A 19,279-nucleotide genomic window follows, 5' to 3' on the forward strand; every position below is an offset into this window, starting at 1 on the left:
CAGTTAAAAAGTCGTCAAGACCGAACGGTTGCGCCGAGGTGGGTGAAATTCTCAGATTTATTACTAGGAGAGTTGCTCTTTCAGAACATGTAGCACATTTCCATCTTCGGTTACTTTTATTGAGAGATAAACGACTCGAAAGCTGACCTCCGAAAAACCCTGAAAAAGATGGGTTCAGTCAAAAATTCGTCAAGGTTGTAGTATGGCGTCTTAAAGACTGACGTCATGACCTATTCGCACCGCTTAAAGACGCTTCACGCGTCTTAATCGCGAAAATATGACTCAAGACAACCAGATCTGATCTGAATCATAGACTATTAATTAATATTAATTAGTCTATGAATTATACCTCTAACGTCAACGTGTCAACAATTTAACCGTATTCTATTTGACACATTTGAAAGGAAAGTCTTTTAAATGACCTCCAGGGGCTAGTAGCCCGATCTTGGTTAAGTTGTCCTTTAAGTTTTTAGGAATTCTGGTCATCAATAATTTTCAAGTGAATAAGTATGTTCCGAACAATTTTCATTCGAAGCGACTCAATCAGAGGGAATTTAAACAAAACCGTAAGAGGTAACTTAATCAGGAATTTATGTGTTCAAGGCGTGCGAAGAATTCCTAAACAGTGAGTATTTTTGGCTATTTATTCAAAAATATTGTAGCTGAAATATTTTTTTATAATTCCATTGAATTATTGCTCTATAATCGTTAGCTGAAGCTTTTCATCCCATGAGAAATATATTAATCATGAATGTTCTGCATGTTTTAATAGTAACTTAATTACACCATATTGCTATTGATAGTATATTTAGAGATTTTTCTTCAACTTCGTCAGTTAATTCAATTATAAGGAGGACGAAATATTTTCTTTTTGATCATATTATGGTACTCAGAAAATTATACATTTTTCACCTAATTATTGGAATTCTGTCTATAAATTACAGTTCAAAGAATTGTGTCAGGTATCTGATGAATTCAACTTCTATAATGTGAGAATAGTCCTTGTGTCACTCAACCCTCCTTCCTATTCAAGATTTTAGGGGTTGCTGTCATCAAGTTCACGGGGTTGATACAATATAGATGTCCCCCTACAAAGGGTTTGATCTTTTTTCCTCTTTTGCATGGGGTCTAAGATATTAAAATTGGCACACTGCATAGAACTTTGTACTACTCGGTACATGTTGTCCTTGTTTTGGATCTTTTTCCAGTTTGGGACTTTTAGTTGAAATTTTGTTGATTTCAATAAGAGATGAGTAAATAAGTTGGTCCAGAAAAGTACAAGACTGTTCTAGATTTTTATAGTAAATTTCATGGATCTGTCACAAGTCTTAATGAACAGTAGTGTTCACAATAATAATGAATTAAAAGCAGTATATTATTATATTGTTCAGACATGAAAGATCTTTGTGTGAGCCTTATTCTGGGGCAAGTCTGGGATATGACTTTCATGAATAGGTGATCCACAATTTGTTATATTACAGTACAAATCATGTATTTTTGTGTGTGCACCTTATCTACCTTAGAAATTATTTTTATCTATTGTTTAGCTTGTCTTATTATTTATGTAAATTATGTGTTTGTTTTACAGGAGTAAACTAGTTCTTCAACATAAGCCGAATATCATAAAATGGACGTACCAAATACGTCATTATGCAAGCGATCTCCCCTCTCACACCAGAGTTACCCTTCCAGCTCTGTCGCCTACAATGGAGATGGGTACAATAATATCATGGTCCAAGAAGGAGGGTGAGAAACTGAATGAAGGTGACCTATTGGCGGAAATTGAAACAGATAAAGCCACGATGGGCTTCGAAACACCCGAAGAGGGATACCTGGCTAAGATCATCATTCCAGCCGGCACCAAAGAAGTCCCTATTGGAAAATTAGTTTGTATAATAGTCGAAAACGAAGCAGACGTAGCGGCGTTCAAAGATTTCAAGGATGACGCAACTGCCGCACCTGCACCAAAGCCTAAGGCACCTTCACCTCCACCAGCACCAGCTGCAGTTGCGCCTCCCAGCGCTCCTCAGGCCGTTCCTACTCCACAACCTGCAGCTCCCACAGAGGGAAGAGTTTACGCCAGCCCTATGGCGAAACGCCTCGCTGAACAGAGGAACATTCGTCTTCAAGGAAAAGGTACTGGACTTTATGATTCCATAACGTCAGCCGACTTAGATAAACTAGCAGGTAATTTTTTCAGATGATGCACTTGCAAATTCCTTCTTGAAGCGGTTTTCAAGCTATGTTATTTTTGGTTGTATGCAGAGTGAGTCTTTGACTTGCTCATATATTTTAATAGAAGATTACTGAGGTCGAAAGAAACACTCTTCTACCTTCTACCTTTTTTTCATAAAAAAAATGCATTCCGAAATCTTCTCCGAACAAAATTCCACCCAGATTATGACCATTACATAGCATAAAACTCTTGAAAGTAAATTGAACACTCAGCAATGAACCCTTTTGGAAAATAAGAGTGTTCTTCATATTTTCTTGTAATTTGGTATTCAAAAATTTAAAAATATCTGTGAAAATCGAAAAATTGGTTTCTTTGGCTGAATCCAACTCTGTTTAAAAGATCCACAGATGTCTAGTGCTATAGATTGAGCTTGTTATTCTGATGGGAATTCTGTTTTTCTAAAGGTCGCATAGCTCATTATGTAGACTCAAGATGGCTATATCTTTTTATCTAGGCTGAAAAAAATGGTAAAGGAAAAAAGTGTTTATTTTCACCTCAAGAATCTACTGTTAAAATGTCTGTACAGGGTGGGTCTGTTGATCGTTGTCTACTGAGGGGATCTCGAGAACTATGAGAGCTAGAAAAAAACGCATGACACATTTCTCTTTTTCAGAGAAACAAAGAATGGTGAAAACCGTAACCTCCTATGATTCTTCGTTTTTGGAGTTATAAGCAAAATGAGATTTTGACAATTTCGAAAAGTACTCATAACTTTTTTGTCTTTGAAATACAAGATCTGAAACTTGAACCTTCTTATGCACTTTTATACGGAGAATCTACTGACAAAAGATTTTTTCCAATTCAAAAATAACAAATTCAATAAAAGTTTGCCTTTAAAAAACCAAAGTTTGCGTAATGATTCGAAATGAAAAAATATTTTGAGCTCGCCAATGAATTCTACGTAAAAAAGTGCCTGTATAAAATTCAAGTTTCAGATCTGTAACTTCAAAGACAAATAAATTATGAGAACTTTTTGAAATTGTCAAAATCTCATTCTTTGCTAATAACTCAAAAACAAAGAATCGTATGAGGCAATGTTTTTCACCATTCTTTGTTTCTCTGAAAAAGAGCCTGGAAATGTGTCATCTGTTCTCTTCCAGGTCTTATAGCTCTTGAGACAACGAATTTCGCCACCCTGTACAAGTCAAAGACTTGCCCTGAATAGAAGAATCCTGAAGAGTATCTAATTTTTTGATAAAAATGACTTGTTCCGAATTAGCTGAACACAGTCTATAAAATAATCAAATTTGTAAATGAAAAATAAGCCCCCAACCCTCCGGATTTGCACTGTCATGTTTCTATAAAAATACCGGTTGCTCAAGGTTTTTCAAAAACTTTTTTCATCAAAAAAACTTTGAGTAACCGGTAGTTTCAAAGTGTTATGATACTTCAACTTCGGAGGGTTGGTGGTTTTAGTTTTTATTTACAAATTATTTTACCCTATGTACAAAATTTTCGGGTCTTTTTTATATCATTCGTCGTTTGAATTCAAAATGAATGTCCTCTTTTTTTGCAGCAGCAACAGCAGGGGCAGTAACGGGGGCGCCGACACCAATTCCTTCTCCTGCTCCTGGGGCTACTTATGTTGACATACCAGTAACTAATATCAGGCAGACAATAGCTAAAAGGTTATTAGCATCTAAGACGACAATTCCTCATTATTATCTGACAATAGATGTACAGGTCGATAAATTATTAGCGTTAAGGAATAAATTGAATAAGAAATTGGAAAAATCAGGCGAAAAAGTTAGCGTGAACGATTTTATAATAAAAGCAACAGCACAAGCTCTACTGAAAGTTCCTGAAGCAAACTCTGCTTGGATGGAGTCATTCATCAGACAGGTGAGATCTGAAGATTAGAAGATTATATAATGTATCTCGCCTATATATCTCGGTCAAATTTTGAAAATTTTCATTGTTTCAGTACACAAATGCAGATATCAGCGTAGCTGTTTCCACTCCATCCGGTCTCATTACTCCCATCGTTTTTGGTGCAAACAACAAAGGTGTTGTTCGGATCAGTAAAGAAGTGAAAGAGTTAGTGGCAAGAGCTCGAGAGAACAAACTCAAACCACAAGAATTCCAAGGAGGTACCTTCAGTATATCTAACCTAGGAATGATGGGTATCGACCAATTCTGTGCCATCATCAATCCACCTCAAAGTTGCATTGTCGCCGTTGGACAAACGGTAAAGAAGATAGTACCTGATGATTCAGAAAAAGGGTGAGTGATTGCCAAGTACAAATTTTATGTATGTTACATTGTCTAAAATTCTTTTGGATATTCTGCCACAAGAGTGAAACTAGAAAGAAGAAGGTGAAAAAATATTCAAATATGGTTATGAAATTTTATGATTGATATTATCTTTTTGAATGACGTTGAGTGTATAGGTTAATATAATCTTAATTCCCTGTAGGTTCAAACAAGTCAATATGATGACTTTAACATTAAGCAGCGATCACAGGGTAGTTGATGGAGCAGTTGGTGCACAATTTCTAAAAGCGCTCAGGGAAAATTTGGAAGATCCTGTAAATATGATATTATGATTTGATGGCGCCCCACCCCTATTTCATGACCTGCTGATATAAGAAGTATATACCCATACTGCCAAAATACCTGTTGTGAAATCCATCGAGACAATATGTTCATTTCTTTCACACTTAGACGGAATCTTTGCATTTATGAATAATGAAAATAACTGTAATAGGTAATATAGTATTTGGCAGTGTTGTAACAATTGAATCATGAAATCATAAGCTTAAATCAGATGAATAAATATTAATTGTTGTTTGATAATATACTTCTATCTTCATAACGAAATCGAAATTATTTTTGTTGTTAAAATTGATTTATTTATTTATTTAAGATGTAAAGTTTTCAGAATGGTGAAAATATACTTGTTAAAAAATGTATGTGTTTCATTTCTTCATTCTAACTTTTATATCGGTACCAAAAAAACACTTTCCTGAATTCAGAGAACATACCGCGCTCTAGAAAGATAAGGTACCATTGGAAATGAGAAAGTTGTATCAGGACTTCGAGTACTAAGCTAATGGGCTTTCTGGAAAAACTGCATATATGAAAAAAAATTTCCAAAAATTTGTTATGCACCATATGAAGCTTCTGTAAGAAATTTTTTTCTAAACCATGGCAAAAAGTTGGAGCATTTATAATCAATCATCCTAAACATGTATTGATTTTATTTTTAGCACATGTTCGCTTCTTATCTGAGGCCGGCAATTTCAGGAGAAATCAGAGTGAAAGATCTAATAAGTAAATATATTTCTAAAGATATACAAAAATTCTATTATTACAGTATATTACAATACAGACCTTCATAGCATTTGCACAGAAAAATATCCTTGAATTCTACACACAAAAATTAAATAATCGAGGATATCAGAAATAAAATTGGCAATGGTTTTAAGGCCCGGTACTTTCACCTTCGAATAAATTTTATTCAACGAATAATGACGTACCGATATTCGATCTATGACAAATAAACTCTTCAAGTTCAGTTTCAATGACAGATTTATTCGATGAATAACACTATCTGAAAGTGAAAAGACTGCATTTTCACTAATCTTACGAATAAGACTTAATAAATGCGAATAAATTTATTTATTCGCACGTGAAAGTACCGGGCCTAAGGGAAATAATGTTGAATAAATTTAAATAATTTTCATAACAATATGTACAAAATGAAGGGCTAATGCACAAGAATCCTTAAAGCTCTTATTTTAATATAAATAAAAAAATTTCTCTGGTCATTTATGCTAAGGAATGTTATAATTTTCCTTGAGTTGAAATCAACTATATACATATTATATAGTAGAATAGATGATTCTCTTCATTAAATTCATAAATATTTCAAATAATAGATAAAGCAAAACATTTACAGGATACCAAAATTTCCCTTTGGAAACAACACCTGGAAATACCATTAATGTACCTTATGTACCGTTTCATTAAACAAAGATTAAATTTTTAAACCATGCACGTTCAGCATAGGATTGCTCTGAAATAAAGACGAGTTAATCTTTGTTCAATAAAACACCATTAAACTTTGATCCAAATCATCAAAACTGGTCTATGAGTAATGTAGTAATGGTCCTCTCAAATTACGTTTTATTTTATTCCGCATTAATAATAAAAACTAAAGGTGCACAATTTTTAATACTTCCTAAATACTTATACATAACTTTAGTAAAGAATTCAACAAATATATAACAAATTTTATAGATGGAAATTATTATGCATTCGGGGTTTCATACAAAGTGTCCACTAGAACAACAATTTGGGTTATTACAGAAAACGCAAGTTCAAACTCAATGATTTTAAGTTTCATTCGTGAATTTTTGAATTTGATGCAAAAGCTGCCCAAATCCATATTTCGAACATGGGGTTTGGAATTTTAAATAGCCTCGTTTCTCGTGCACAAAGTTGCAACATCGTCCCTCAAATTTAGTTCTCTCCTTCAAATAACAGTGATAGAGAAAACTAACTGATTCTCTCTGTTGTTCTGATCAATCTGTTGTCTTTTATTATCTACATAGTACGTAGTTTATGTTGCCAAATGATGGAATAATAGCAAAGCCCTTCAAATTTCAAATCCCCTTATTGATTTTATTTAAGTACGTGCCGTTTCTCAGGAAGAAGGTTTTGATTGTGTTTGCATTTGGAAGTATTGAAGATATTTCATAAAAATACTTCATTTTCGTCTCAAGGAGAATTCCCCATTTTCAGAAATACATATTATTTTAAAGCATTATTTTCAAGTTTTTTTTATATCTCTTTGGAGTTCTTATTTCTGTTTTGTAATCCCTTTCATATATCATTATTATTGTAACCACAGCTGCATGTCCAGAAAACAAAAATTTCAAACAAATAGTGAATAATATATTGCTGAAGAATAAAAGTATTACCATCTTCACCTAAGCATAAATTTTTTCTATTATGCTACTAAAATATTATTTTTAGGCCAAACTGGTTTTGACACAATAATAGGAACATTGCCTACAAGAATAGTGTAGAAATGATTTTTTAAACGTTCAGAAAAATTAATGGGTTACCAGCGACATAAAGCATATAAATTCATTCTATGTATCTTTATGAAAACTTTTTATTCATTCATAATGCCTATTTACATAAAAAAATAGTGAAAACAATAAATATATATGCACTTTATAATAAATTTGATATTTCAACAAGTTCAAGTGATTATAATTATTTTTGCCAATAAATAAATTTTTAAAATGTTGTAGCTATCGCGCTGAAATGAAACAAATCTACAGTTTGACAATGAAATATCGATATGTAACTATCCACAGAAAAAATCAAAGTGATTTTACTTTCGAATAATTAATTTGTAACTCGTTGAAAAAGATAAAAATTCTCAACAATTTGTTACAGATTTTTAAATACCGTGCTCTGATATCAAAACAGATAGTTTGTAAGTAGGAAAACAATTTGAATGTTTTCTTTCGAAGTGCCGATAAGAATCATTCCATAATCATAAATTTTTCATTATTTTTTTTCCACTCTTTTAAATTCTAGATACAAACCTGATATGGAAAAATAGCCACTTTGGATAATATTACATCATAATTCAAACACAACCATAAAATTATCAAATCATAGTAAGTCTTGATTAGATATACATTAAGAATTTAAGGATTGCATCTTCTATTTTTCGAGTATAATCATTCATTTGTGTATCAAATTAATTTTACTGAATATCATATTGAAGACGAAGATTCAAGAAGAAAATTAACTATAAAAAATAACCTGTTTGGTGTTACGTACTATAGAAAATTATCAGTCAAAGCTATCAATAAATGATTTTTAAAATCATATTCTCTACGAGTACTTTCTTAAAGAAATCTGTACAAGCACTTTGTATTTTATTTTTTTGACAGTTCGGTGATAATGATTCTACATATTATGTATATCTTTGAAGATTTTTCATTTGAATATATATATACAATTTCAAATATTGAAACTTCTAAAGAAGCTAATATAGAACTATGTATATAAAATTGAACCAAAGTTATTCCAAGTACCTATCACAGAACCAACAATTTTGTTGGAATGTACTGTCAACTTCATAAATGAATATATAGTATGTTGAGAAAACTAAATTATTGTTTTTGTTTTACCTACATCATTAACCAATTACCACAAAACTATTTTATATTAGGGAAGAATCATTTACTCCATTTCCTCATATCAACATTACCTCTACTGAAGCAATATAGTAAGTGTATTACTAAGTGAGTTTCAATATTTCCATAACTTTCAGAAAATCAAAGAACTAAATATGTTGTCAAATTGAAAAATCTTCAGATTAACAACAGTGTATTGCAGCATTTTTAATGAAATGTATATTAATTTTTACAGCCTCTCAACCCCTTTAAATATGAAGAAGAGCTATCTTCTTTGAATCACATTAGAACTTACTTCTTACTCATCTTTCTTCGTGGTTTCTGGCTTGCCATTTGAAATCACTATCCATGACCCATTTCTGTTCAGGCCCTTTAGTGCAAGGTCTCAGAAGTGGAGTGTTCATATCATTTGGAGCAGGCCTCTGCAAACAGCTGCCTGTGTTCATATGCTTGATTGTCTTGAGCTGTAACATGAATATAGTTTAATTCATCAGCATTTGGAAATACAGGTGCGTCTTTGACTCGTACAAATATTTCAACAGTAGATTTTTGAGGTCGAAAGAAACACTTTTTACCTTGTGGTTCTTTCGACCTCAAGAATTTACTGTTACCGTGTGAATATTCACACGGTAAAACTGAGAGAATTTATGCACTGGCACCAATTAAGATAATTTAAGGGATCTACAGGGTGTTTAGCGAATTGATTGTAAAGGCACATATAAAACACATATGTTCCTATTTGTAAAAATATTTCAACCCAAACAGCGCGGCGCCTCATAAAGTATACTATCAACATTATGAAACATCTGCAATACTTGGAACAAATACTTACATTCTCATCATATAACCAGGCTTGGTTACCACCCATTCCATGGCATCTTACTAATCTCACAGGTCCGTTTCTGTGACTAGCATCAAGGCAGTTATCATCCGACATGATTTGTTGCCGTTTGGTGTAGGCAAATACTTGATTACCCCCCAAGTTATGACAATATGTCATACCGAGGTTCTCACCTGATTTTCTGCCCATTGTGTCAAGGCAATTTCCTACCTCTACGTTACGTATCTGTAAAGAATGAATAAAGTTTGACTTGGGGCAGAGGCGGCTCGTCGGGAGAGGCAAAAGTCTTCAGAGAATCTATCAATCAAAATTATTTATATTTTGTTACATCAGGCCCCTTCTTATTTCTGAATCGTTGATTTAGCTTAGAAGATCATCCAAGAACCGATAAGTATAGTTCTAGTTCAGTTAGCAACATTTGTTTAGATGTGAATTCTATGTAAGATATTATTTGTTCCTTACTGGAAACTGCCATCGCTCAACCTTCTAAATTCTGATAAAAACGTTTATTCAAAACCGACTGTGCCAGTTGAAATTAGGTCTTCACTGCTCGTCATCACTTTGTTGAATTCGACAACTTTAATCAAACAAAATTGGAAGGGATACCTTGTGTAGCATTTGATCGAAAAATCAATTTACAAACTGTTAAGCTAGAACAGTTTGGTATTATAGCCGTTGACTCGTTGAACAAATATTTCCTTCTGCTTTAAAATAAAGTATAAAATCTCATATTACTCACATCTCCGAGGTAATAATATTCTAAAGGCATCTGAGATTCAGGATACACATTCTCCAAATACCATCTGAAACTTTTACATTTCAGTTTTTCCCTAAGTGCTCTTCTAGCAGTTAAATCACCAACTGGAACATTCCTAGCACCTAAAAGTCAATTTTAAAAATAAAAGAACATTATAACGATAATTATACAATTTAAATGTTAATGAATGTAAATAAATTAAAGCGACATAGTATATGAATACTATTCCGAAACAATCAGTGTTTATACATAATTAATACTTAACAATAAGATTTCAACAAATGCTGAAATGAATTAATTTTTGATTAATGATAATATTGAATAATAAGAAACTTCTTTAGGATTGAGTATGTCGATGTAATTTATCAAAGTTAAATATGAAATTAATGGATTAAAAGTTTGCATGCAACATATCAATATATACAATCCATCTAGACTACAAAAGTATGTGCGTAACCTAAATGAACGAAATAGTAGCAGGAAGGACTCTGTACAACATTAACTAATAATGTATAAAATAAATTATGTGCAGTTTAAAAAAAATCAAATCATAATTCGATAATAGAAAAAGACGTGCACTGTGGGCAAAACATTCTTCAATTACAGTGAAGAGCAAAAGTACTAAAATTTGAATGGGTCCTGATAAATAAAACGTCCAGAGTAATAGAAGAAGCATTTCCCTCAAAGCTCAATAGACATTGATTAAGTTTCAAAATTAACAGAAATAGTTTTCAACAAAAAACAAATACTTTCAAAAAGTAGTCCGAGTTTAACACAAAGATGTTAAAAACTTATAACACTAGGACGAGTCCAATTTTAAATTCAATGTTGGGCTTTTCAAGCAAGTCCAGCATAGTCCGTCCTCTTTATTTCAAATGGAACACCCTGTATATTTTTATATACCTAATATTATTTAAGCCCCTTGGAAATTTTGATTCGCAAATGATCTTCCTGGAAACAAGAACCGAGTTTCGATGTTCAATAAGATTGGACCAAGTGCATCAATAAATTTCAAGATAATATTTCAAGATAATCCACTCAAAAAACTCCTTGGGAAGACCCTAAATAAAAAATGTTTTAAATGAAAGTTTCTTAGTCTTCAGGGGGACATCGAATGCGGACATTCAATCAGACCTAATCGTTATCAGGCCCATTCAAAATGCTAATGAAACAGAATTGTCATCAACCTGGATTAATGTTATAGTAGAAGTCCTTCCACTGATCCAACCAGACCTCCGCCAATCTAGCGTTGTTGTGATTGACGATACGACTGGTCCCGCCTGGAAAGGAATAAGGCGTCGACTTGCGGAACACGTGACCTACATGAGAACAAGTCGCAATTTCCAGAATCCCTCCGCACATCCATACCTGGTTTAGTCAACATGCTTATATTTTCAAGGCATTTTCTGCTGAAGTTGAGGAAAGCTCTTGACTCTAACTCAAACCTTTATCTTTATAGAGACTAAGTTCAGTTGAAGGAAAGTCTATTAAAATTTGATACTTCATCAAAATGTTAAACCTCCATTTTTCCCCTTCAAAATGCCAGTTTTAAATTTTGACGAGGCATCAAATCTTAATGGACTTTCCTGCAACTGGGCCTCAATCAAAGAATATGTTTATTTTTGAAACATTGATCCTTCGATCCTTCTATTCGAGATTTTAACTGATTTAAACACGATTGTGTAGAAGTACTTGTTAAAGAAGTACTTAATAATGATTTTTTTTCGGTCTTTATGTAACCTTAGACCTCAAAAAGCCTTATAAGCACGAGGGAATGGAAAAGTGTTTTTTATTAGGTATTACATAACAAAGTAACGTTTCAATTCTCTCAAGGTTTGACTGCGACCTTTACGAAATGAATTTTTTCAAAAACCTTGATCTCTTGATAATTATAACCAAATTTCAGAGATCTTGCGTATTTCAAAAGTGAAACAATATGATGTACATTTGAGCTACCACTACTACTGAACTTTTTTTACGTTGGAATTGATTCTATTGTTAAGATGGCCAAGAAGTCATAATAGCAGCTGTTTTTGAAGAAGTGATTAGCATCCACATAAAATGGGACAGATAAATCCTCACAGAACATGATTATTCTTTAGTGTTTTCTTTAGAATTGAACAATATTTCACCTAAAGATGGTGGAATAAAAGAAATTGATCATAATTTTATATTTAATGTGAAGACACATATTTACAGAAGCAGTTATGATTCTGTAGCATAACCAGTATCCGAATTCTGAACTCGTTTCTGGATATACTACTATAAATTCTCCAACAATTTTAATTGTAAAGTGAGATATTATGATGAAATGGAAATTCAAATTAAATTGGCAAGATTCTGGTTTTTTATTTTTTGAATGTTTCTATGAATTTATGTTTCTTCGCTTTTCCAAATCTACTCATATAAGAGTGAACCCTGAAACCATTAATTAAAAAATTTCGAAATGGGTTATAACGGTTTAACATCTAAATGAGAAAACTCCCATCATCAGCCAGTTTTCATAATTAATTTATACAGCTTGATTGAGTGCCAAGAACTTTCCTGATTTATTGAATTACACTTATTTCAGAATGAGAGGAGATCAAGTTGAACCTTTAGAAAATAACGATTAGTGAATGTTATTTGCACCCTGTGTCAATTGTAATGACCAATTTCTTACTTGTTATTTATTGTTTGTGTAAATGAACGAATGAAACATCCAAAAAACACTGAATTTGTTGATGTTTACACATGTTTTGGCTATCACTTCATGTGAGTGACAAGGTATTCCCTTTGCTATTGTGATGGCGAAACATGTGCAGAGGCATAACAACTCGTTGTTAGTGGAAATCATGTAATTTAGTTCTGCATTCGATATTTCCAGATATTCTGCATAAATGAAAAACTATTTCGCCCAAGATAGTTAAAGAAGTTATGCTAAGCTGCTCCCTCCTTATGAATATGAATCGATATTTGGTGAGGGTTTAGACATAAATGCTAATTTTCACACCAACCATAAAACTTATGAAGCAACAAACCTTTATGAATTAGGGTTGAAAATTATACAACTGAGTATAAATATTATGCCGAACCTATTTGGAGATTTAAGGTTATCTGTTTATAACAGATTTCTGAATGCTTTGAGTGATGGTGGTTTGTTAGTTCGATTTAAATCGTAACATTTGTTGATTTGTTATGAGCGGACGTTGTGCATCCGATTTTATTTCGTTTATTATCACATACTGCCTTATACACTCCGAGATTTAGGAAAGTTAATTGTGTTGGTCCTAGTACCTCTCAGACGTCGATACGATGTATGCCCACATCATATCCCCTCCTGAATAAAGGGGCCATCAATTCATTCCATTTTCGTCGAGGTATGAGGTGTTTTGCTCTGAAGAGGTCAAATGAGTCCGAAACTATGGTCATCATCTACTCTTTCTAGACTAAATGATGCTTCTGTTAATACTTTGGTAATGGTGGTTTGATAGTTAGATTCAGATCATAACATTTGTTGATATCTTGGCTCTTGAAGCCATTAACTATTTATGATTTATAATTACAACAAACTTTAGCATAAACTATAATTTGACCTACTTTTTTATGGAATTAACTTTAAATCCAGTGATGTACTTAGTTTTTTCCTAATTTTTCTTTAGTTGAAATTCCGCCATTTTTAAATTCATCAAAAAAGTAGCACATTATCGCGATGCTCTGTCTTTGAAGACGAGGACATACCCCACGAAAGTGGCCAAATACATTATAGTTTCCTGGGTAATGTTGGACAATATCATCAAATACTTCCATGTTTGCCTTTTCGTGAAACTTTCACATGGAAAACTTGGAAACTATGGAGGGTAGAGAGAAGGAGAACCATCTTTACCACATATCGATCGGAGATATGTTTTAAAATATGAAATGAGCAGAGTCACTCAGTCTAGTGTTTTCCGAACACTTGTCAAGCCCAGATTGTCCTCCGTCTCTCTACATACTGAAAACTAAATTATATGATTTTTCACTATGTTTGATGTATGCGCATAGATTATAATGATTACCCTCACTGATGAATATCGGAAGCATAAGCATTAATGTTTTAGATATGACAATTCGTGTTAGACCAACATGAACGAAAAAGTGTGCAAACCTGGATTCATAGCGTAATAGAAGTCTCGCCATTCGTCCATCCATACTTCGGCTACTCTTGCCGCATTGTGCAACACAATTTTGGACACACCCCCGGGAAAAGTGTAGGGGGACTTGTCCCTAAACACATGACCAACATGAGAGCAAGGTACAATTTCTAAGATACCTCCACACTGCCAAACCTAAATTTTCAATATCGATTAACTTGATTGTGTAGACTGATTTCCGATAAGACACAGGGTGTTTGGAGAATTTGAGAATTCTGTTTTGCAGAGAGAGAAATGTATAAGATTTTCATATTGAACGATCATTCTGAAGAAAAATTTTTCACAACAAATCAGAAACAGTTGTTTCTGGCCTCTTTAAAACCTTGAATAATTCAACTTTTGTATGCTATTAACTAAAAAAATGTATTTTACTGTTGAATTCTCATATAATTGATAAAAGAAACTAATTATCCAACCTCAATAATAAACAAATTACGAAGGTGAGTAAAAATTTTCAATCTTGAAATATCTTTCTACTTAAATGAATTTGGGAAAAATAAGAATGGAAAAATGTGCTCATTGAAAGGACCTATGGGTAAAATGAATCATACACAAGCACATCCAGTTCACATCTTTCCTAGGTGAGTACTTACACTGTTGTATAATTGTAAAAAAATGTAAAAGTTGTAAATGTAGCTACAAGTTTCATCCTTATAGATTTTTCCTCAACTTATCGGCTGTTTATGGACAGTTCCTTGAAAGTTTCGGATTTTCGTATGCTACATTTGGCACAAATAAATTAAAAACCAAATACATAGTTATACAGGAAAGTTTTGCATATCTGTTATTTCCAATATGGAATGTTTTTGTCCAGTATTAATTGTTAAAATGATGCGTCATATAAAAGGAAGAACAGCTGTTTTCAACATTTCAATTAATCAAACAAAAATTTTTTTTCAGAATGATCATGAAACGCTTGAAAAAACCTACAAGTGCCTTACCCTGAAACTCATTTCCAGGTTTTCTCCACCCCAAATGTCCATGCCCTCGTCATAAGATCCCAATTCGTAGAAGTAATCTTTGTCGATAGAGAATAAACCACCTGCCATCGTGGGCGTTCTCAAAGGTGACGTCCTATCATTATTTCTTCTTTCCATTTCTCTTTGGGGCACTCGATACCTATAGAAAAAATAGCCTATCTAATATTTTTATCACAAAGAATCTAATCTATAATAGGCAGTGTTCTGCAACCAGTATTTCCCAAAATCAATTACTATTAACACTTACCACCTAAAGTTCAACTTCCAATTAAAGCCACCCCAAGTCATATCCGATGCTGTTACATATTCAAATGTTTCATCTGATATCACATCTATTATGGGACATACAACTGTTTTCCTATTTTCAACGATTCGCGCTAAAAGGGGCTCTAACCATCCTTCAGTACATTCGCAATGTGCGTCAAGGAAAGTGATAACTTGACCTTTGACATGTTTTGCACCTAGCAGTCTTGCCCGAATGAGTCCAGAACGTTTTTTTGTGCGCAGTAAATGAACAGGCACTGGAAGTTTCTTAACATATTCTTCTAGTTTACGTCCCAAATGTTCTGGAATATGAAAATGAATAAGTCATTATCAACAGAATAGAAAAATTAGGAGCAGATTAAAATCAAAATATTTGAAGAAGTCTGAATTTCAATCAAAGAAAGCAATGAAAACATATCAAGAGCTAGGATAGGGAATCGACTTATAATTTAGGGTCTTCCTTAGCGTCCAAGCTATTATAAGAAGCTGAGTGTCACACATATAGACTTAGGTGCCCTTGAAACTTAGGGATTGTTCATAAAAACGAGCAATAGTCTTAATGGAATGAGAATACTGAAAGATAAAGTGAAATCTTACGAGCAACTTAAAACTAACCTCTTTCACTAGCGTCGTCCACAAGGATGATTTCTTCTAAAAGAGATCTAGGAGATCTATTTATGACACTCCAAACAGTTCTGAGAAGTGTACTCCATGCTTCATTATGAAAAACTATAACTATAGAAGTGGTTGGGAGTAATTTTGGATACGCCTTTTCTTTGCATCTGTAAAAAAATAAAATTCATACTCAAATGCTAATAAGATGGGGGAATACAAAAGTGGTGGAAACAATTGAGTCATTAATTTGACAATATAGCTACAGCAGATCTAGCTTCATCCAGGACAGCTGATCATTATGAGAGATTGAAATAATCTTGTTTTATGAAATCTCAGAACTCATCAGCGTGATGGCCAAGTAACACATGTCCAGTTTAGCTGCCATGATTAAAAAATGGTAGAAATCATCTGAGATATACAGATATCTTTCAAAAAACAATAGTTTCAATTTTAATTTTATTTAAAGGACATATGGAAGTATACTGAGATATAGAATGGACTTTGGGAAACCTGCAAATACAGAAGGCGCTCAATTTTTTATGCCTCTACTAACATTCATAGTATAGATAGCAATATTCCATTTCAAAGTTGATGATCCATAAGGCTTCAATGATGAAAAATTTAAAAATGGATCTCGACAAGAGAGCTGTCACTAATTAGGTCTATTGGATTCAACTGTTTATAAACGATATTGAAATTTAATTGTACACTTTTTCAAGTCTCTCCAGTTAGTGAAATTATATGTAGAGATTCAAATAAAAGGGGTACGAAAACAGTAATACTAAGATGAAGCCACAAAGCAAATCAAGTATTAACATATTTTTCGAATTGACCAAACTTACCCTTCATATCTAATATCAGCTAAAGACCTATTCAAAGATATAATATCACTAGCCATTAAGTTGAATTGATTCAGCTTAAATTTCTCCTTCATAAGTGCTTCTTGGGATGAAGGGATATGAACTGCTTTTCCCATTTCTCCTGGTTTACCTGGTATACTTGGAACCACAGGGGCTGGCACCCATCTATGTAACTGACTGACTTTGTATTTTCGAATTCCGCTACTAGGATTGAAACGAATTTTGTTATTTTATAGATAACATAATTTGACAACATTAAAATAACTGATGATTTGATCGAACAATGTTTTCATTTCATTGGATTTAGATTGAAGGAAAAACTAACAAATCATACTTTCAAAGTTGAGTATTTTTCATGATAATAATAATCACTTTGAGATTCAGACAAAGGAAACAATAGGTCGTTTCGTTTGCATAAAAAGTGTAGCACTTTTTTACACTCGATTTTAGTATTTGTTTGCTGATTGAATTTATACCAGTGTAGAGGAGGTGTAGTTTATCTACATCTCCTTTTGACTATGTGTAGATAAACTACACTTCTTCTACTCTGGTGTAAATCAAATCGAGTGTAGAAAAGTGCTACACTTTTTATGCAAACGAAAGGACCTAGTATTTATTTATATTTCAAGTCCTTAAGTCGGGTCATTCCAAAAATTTTTTCAGATTATGTATTGAGACCTCCTTGTCCCTTGTCCTGACAGAACAAATATGTAGTGTGAGTACATATTTTGATGCCACTACAATAGTTTCACCAATGGAAATTGTTATTATAGAAAATTCCATTAGTAGAAAGGGGACACAATGGGTGCATAATTATAAAAACAAGCAATAATTTAACATTATCCTAATCTATATTTGATGTTCTGTTATCTAGTGGAGGACTAGTTTCACCAAGAGAATACTTTGTGTTATGCATCGTAAGTGCAAATTCCTTTGATTCAAACAGAATGAAAACATTGACATAAACAATTCAATAAATTAAGCACTATAAAGAATTGAAAACTCATGATAAGCTATACCACTGAACCAAATTATTTATTTATAATGTTTTAAAATTCCAATGTTTGACTTTGTTCCAACAACATAATTAATTATGAAATGAAAGAATATTGGGATTCTTGGACTAACTAATAATTAATTATGTTTTAATCGAAATTTTAGAGATGATTTCATCATGTTAATTTGACAGAAATTGATTCCACAGAAGAAAATTGAAGAATATTTATATTTCTTCAGTGAAAAGATACATTTTCATCAATTTTAGAGGATTATTTACATGAGTTTGATCACTTACTCAATATCATCTGTGTCCTCATATTCAACTTTTTTATCAGCATTCAAAGCACTCTGTTCTCCTATTTTTTCTTCTGTTGCCTTTTTACAAGAGCCCCCTAGGCATTCATTAGAATAAAAGGATACCACAACAACCATGAGTAGCAGCCAGAATATCGATGTTAACAACACTATTTTATAGGTATGATATCTCAACTTTCCAAGAAACATTTTGGAAATAAATTTCAATACATTACTTCAATAAAGAGAGAATATCACAGGTTTTCCACTTTGGGATTTAGTATGTACCAGATTCTTGTTTATATGTTATGGAAATTATAACGTCAACAGTTAAGTTGTCCAGTCTTTTGAATGATTAACTACCATAACACCTCATAATTTGCCGAGTTTTTCAACTAATGAGGCATTTTACTCTCATTTTTCCTGTGCACAACCATTTTCTACAGTTTCTACTGATAAACCGGATTCTATCAACGAACACGTCGGTTGTTCTGCAACGTCAAATGTTGTGGAATTTGAAATGTCAAGGTATTTTGTCATTAGTGTCACTTTGACGTTTATTATCCACAGAGACGTCAACTCGTTTTTCTTTACTGAACTTCAGTGTGTATTTCAGGTGTATCCACCTGTCGGTTTATCCAAAGAGGTTTATCATTGGCGGGTCTGCTAGGGGGATGAAGGGGCTGATTATTTATTTCGAATTTTTCATCTTATTAATGAAATACTACCAACAAAATATCACAATAAGAGTGAATGGATCACGCCTAATCTTTGGGGGCAAGGGGCTGTGATTCCACACGAACTTTCATTGTATTGGACTTGGGAGATGATAACTCCGTCATCTTGAATATTTTAAGTTAAGGACGATCTTTTGAAACATCCTGTATAATATGAGCTATTTATTTCATTCATAAAACCATTAGGGTTGTCACTTATTATATTTTACACATTTATATGTTGTTTCTTTTTTCATGGCAGTTATAAAAAAAAAGAATTACATGAGCTGAAGCTCCATGAAATATCATTAATAAATAGTAGCTAGATAGTCAGGAAACTCCCAATTTTTCTGAATATACACGCATAAACTGCAAATAAGA

The 19,279-nt window shown here is 32.9% G+C and overlaps 2 protein-coding genes across 3 annotated transcripts; one reads left to right on the plus strand and one right to left on the minus strand.

The window, feature by feature from the left end:
* The first annotated feature begins 356 nt into the window (after nucleotides 1-356).
* On the plus strand, nucleotides 357-5,056 carry LOC123317302 (dihydrolipoyllysine-residue acetyltransferase component of pyruvate dehydrogenase complex, mitochondrial). Of its 2 annotated transcripts, none has more exons than XM_044903756.1 (5): nucleotides 357-625; nucleotides 1,589-2,136; nucleotides 3,753-4,078; nucleotides 4,161-4,459; nucleotides 4,653-5,056. In XM_044903756.1, exons 1-5 carry the CDS (start codon nucleotides 510-512, stop codon nucleotides 4,780-4,782), a joined length of 1,419 nt encoding a protein of 472 aa, XP_044759691.1. In that variant the 5' UTR covers nucleotides 357-509; the 3' UTR covers nucleotides 4,783-5,056. The 2 variants fall into 2 exon arrangements, with proteins under 2 accessions (XP_044759691.1, XP_044759690.1); XM_044903755.1 differs by having other exon boundaries at nucleotides 361-625; nucleotides 1,589-2,187.
* Nucleotides 5,057-6,846: 1,790 nt separating this feature from the next.
* LOC123316557 (polypeptide N-acetylgalactosaminyltransferase 5) lies at nucleotides 6,847-18,690 on the minus strand. Its single transcript, XM_044902695.1, has 9 exons — nucleotides 18,184-18,690; nucleotides 16,872-17,093; nucleotides 16,030-16,196; nucleotides 15,398-15,716; nucleotides 15,112-15,289; nucleotides 14,125-14,305; nucleotides 9,981-10,120; nucleotides 9,233-9,466; nucleotides 6,847-8,864 (listed from the first exon to the last, which is right to left on the minus strand). Exons 1-9 carry the CDS (start codon nucleotides 18,390-18,392, stop codon nucleotides 8,703-8,705), a joined length of 1,812 nt encoding a protein of 603 aa, XP_044758630.1. The 5' UTR covers nucleotides 18,393-18,690; the 3' UTR covers nucleotides 6,847-8,702.
* Nucleotides 18,691-19,279: the final 589 nt, after the last annotated feature.

The sequence above is a fragment of the Coccinella septempunctata genome, chromosome 7 (genome assembly GCF_907165205.1).
Source record: "Coccinella septempunctata chromosome 7, icCocSept1.1, whole genome shotgun sequence".
In the NCBI taxonomy this organism is placed as follows: Eukaryota; Metazoa; Arthropoda; class Insecta; order Coleoptera; family Coccinellidae; genus Coccinella; species Coccinella septempunctata.

What these genes read in the sequence shown, in the direction of transcription:
- LOC123317302 (XM_044903755.1), top strand. Translation starts at nt 510, where the DNA reads ATGTTCCGAACAATTTTCATTCGAAGCGACTCAATCAGAGGGAATTTA. An exon ending in CGACTTAGATAAACTAGCAG is followed by an intron (nt 2,188 to 3,752) that starts GTAATTTTTTCA and finishes CTTTTTTTGCAG; the next exon opens with CAGCAACAGCAGGGGCAGTA. An exon ending in CCTGATGATTCAGAAAAAGG is followed by an intron (nt 4,460 to 4,652) that starts GTGAGTGATTGC and finishes AATTCCCTGTAG; the next exon opens with GTTCAAACAAGTCAATATGA.
- LOC123316557 (XM_044902695.1), bottom strand. Translation starts at nt 18,392, where the DNA reads ATGTTTCTTGGAAAGTTGAGATATCATACCTATAAAATAGTGTTGTTA. An exon ending in GCTGATATTAGATATGAAGG is followed by an intron (nt 16,197 to 16,871) that starts GTAAGTTTGGTC and finishes ATTTTTTTACAG; the next exon opens with ATGCAAAGAAAAGGCGTATC. An exon ending in CCTGGTTATATGATGAGAAT is followed by an intron (nt 8,865 to 9,232) that starts GTAAGTATTTGT and finishes TTCATGTTACAG; the next exon opens with CTCAAGACAATCAAGCATAT.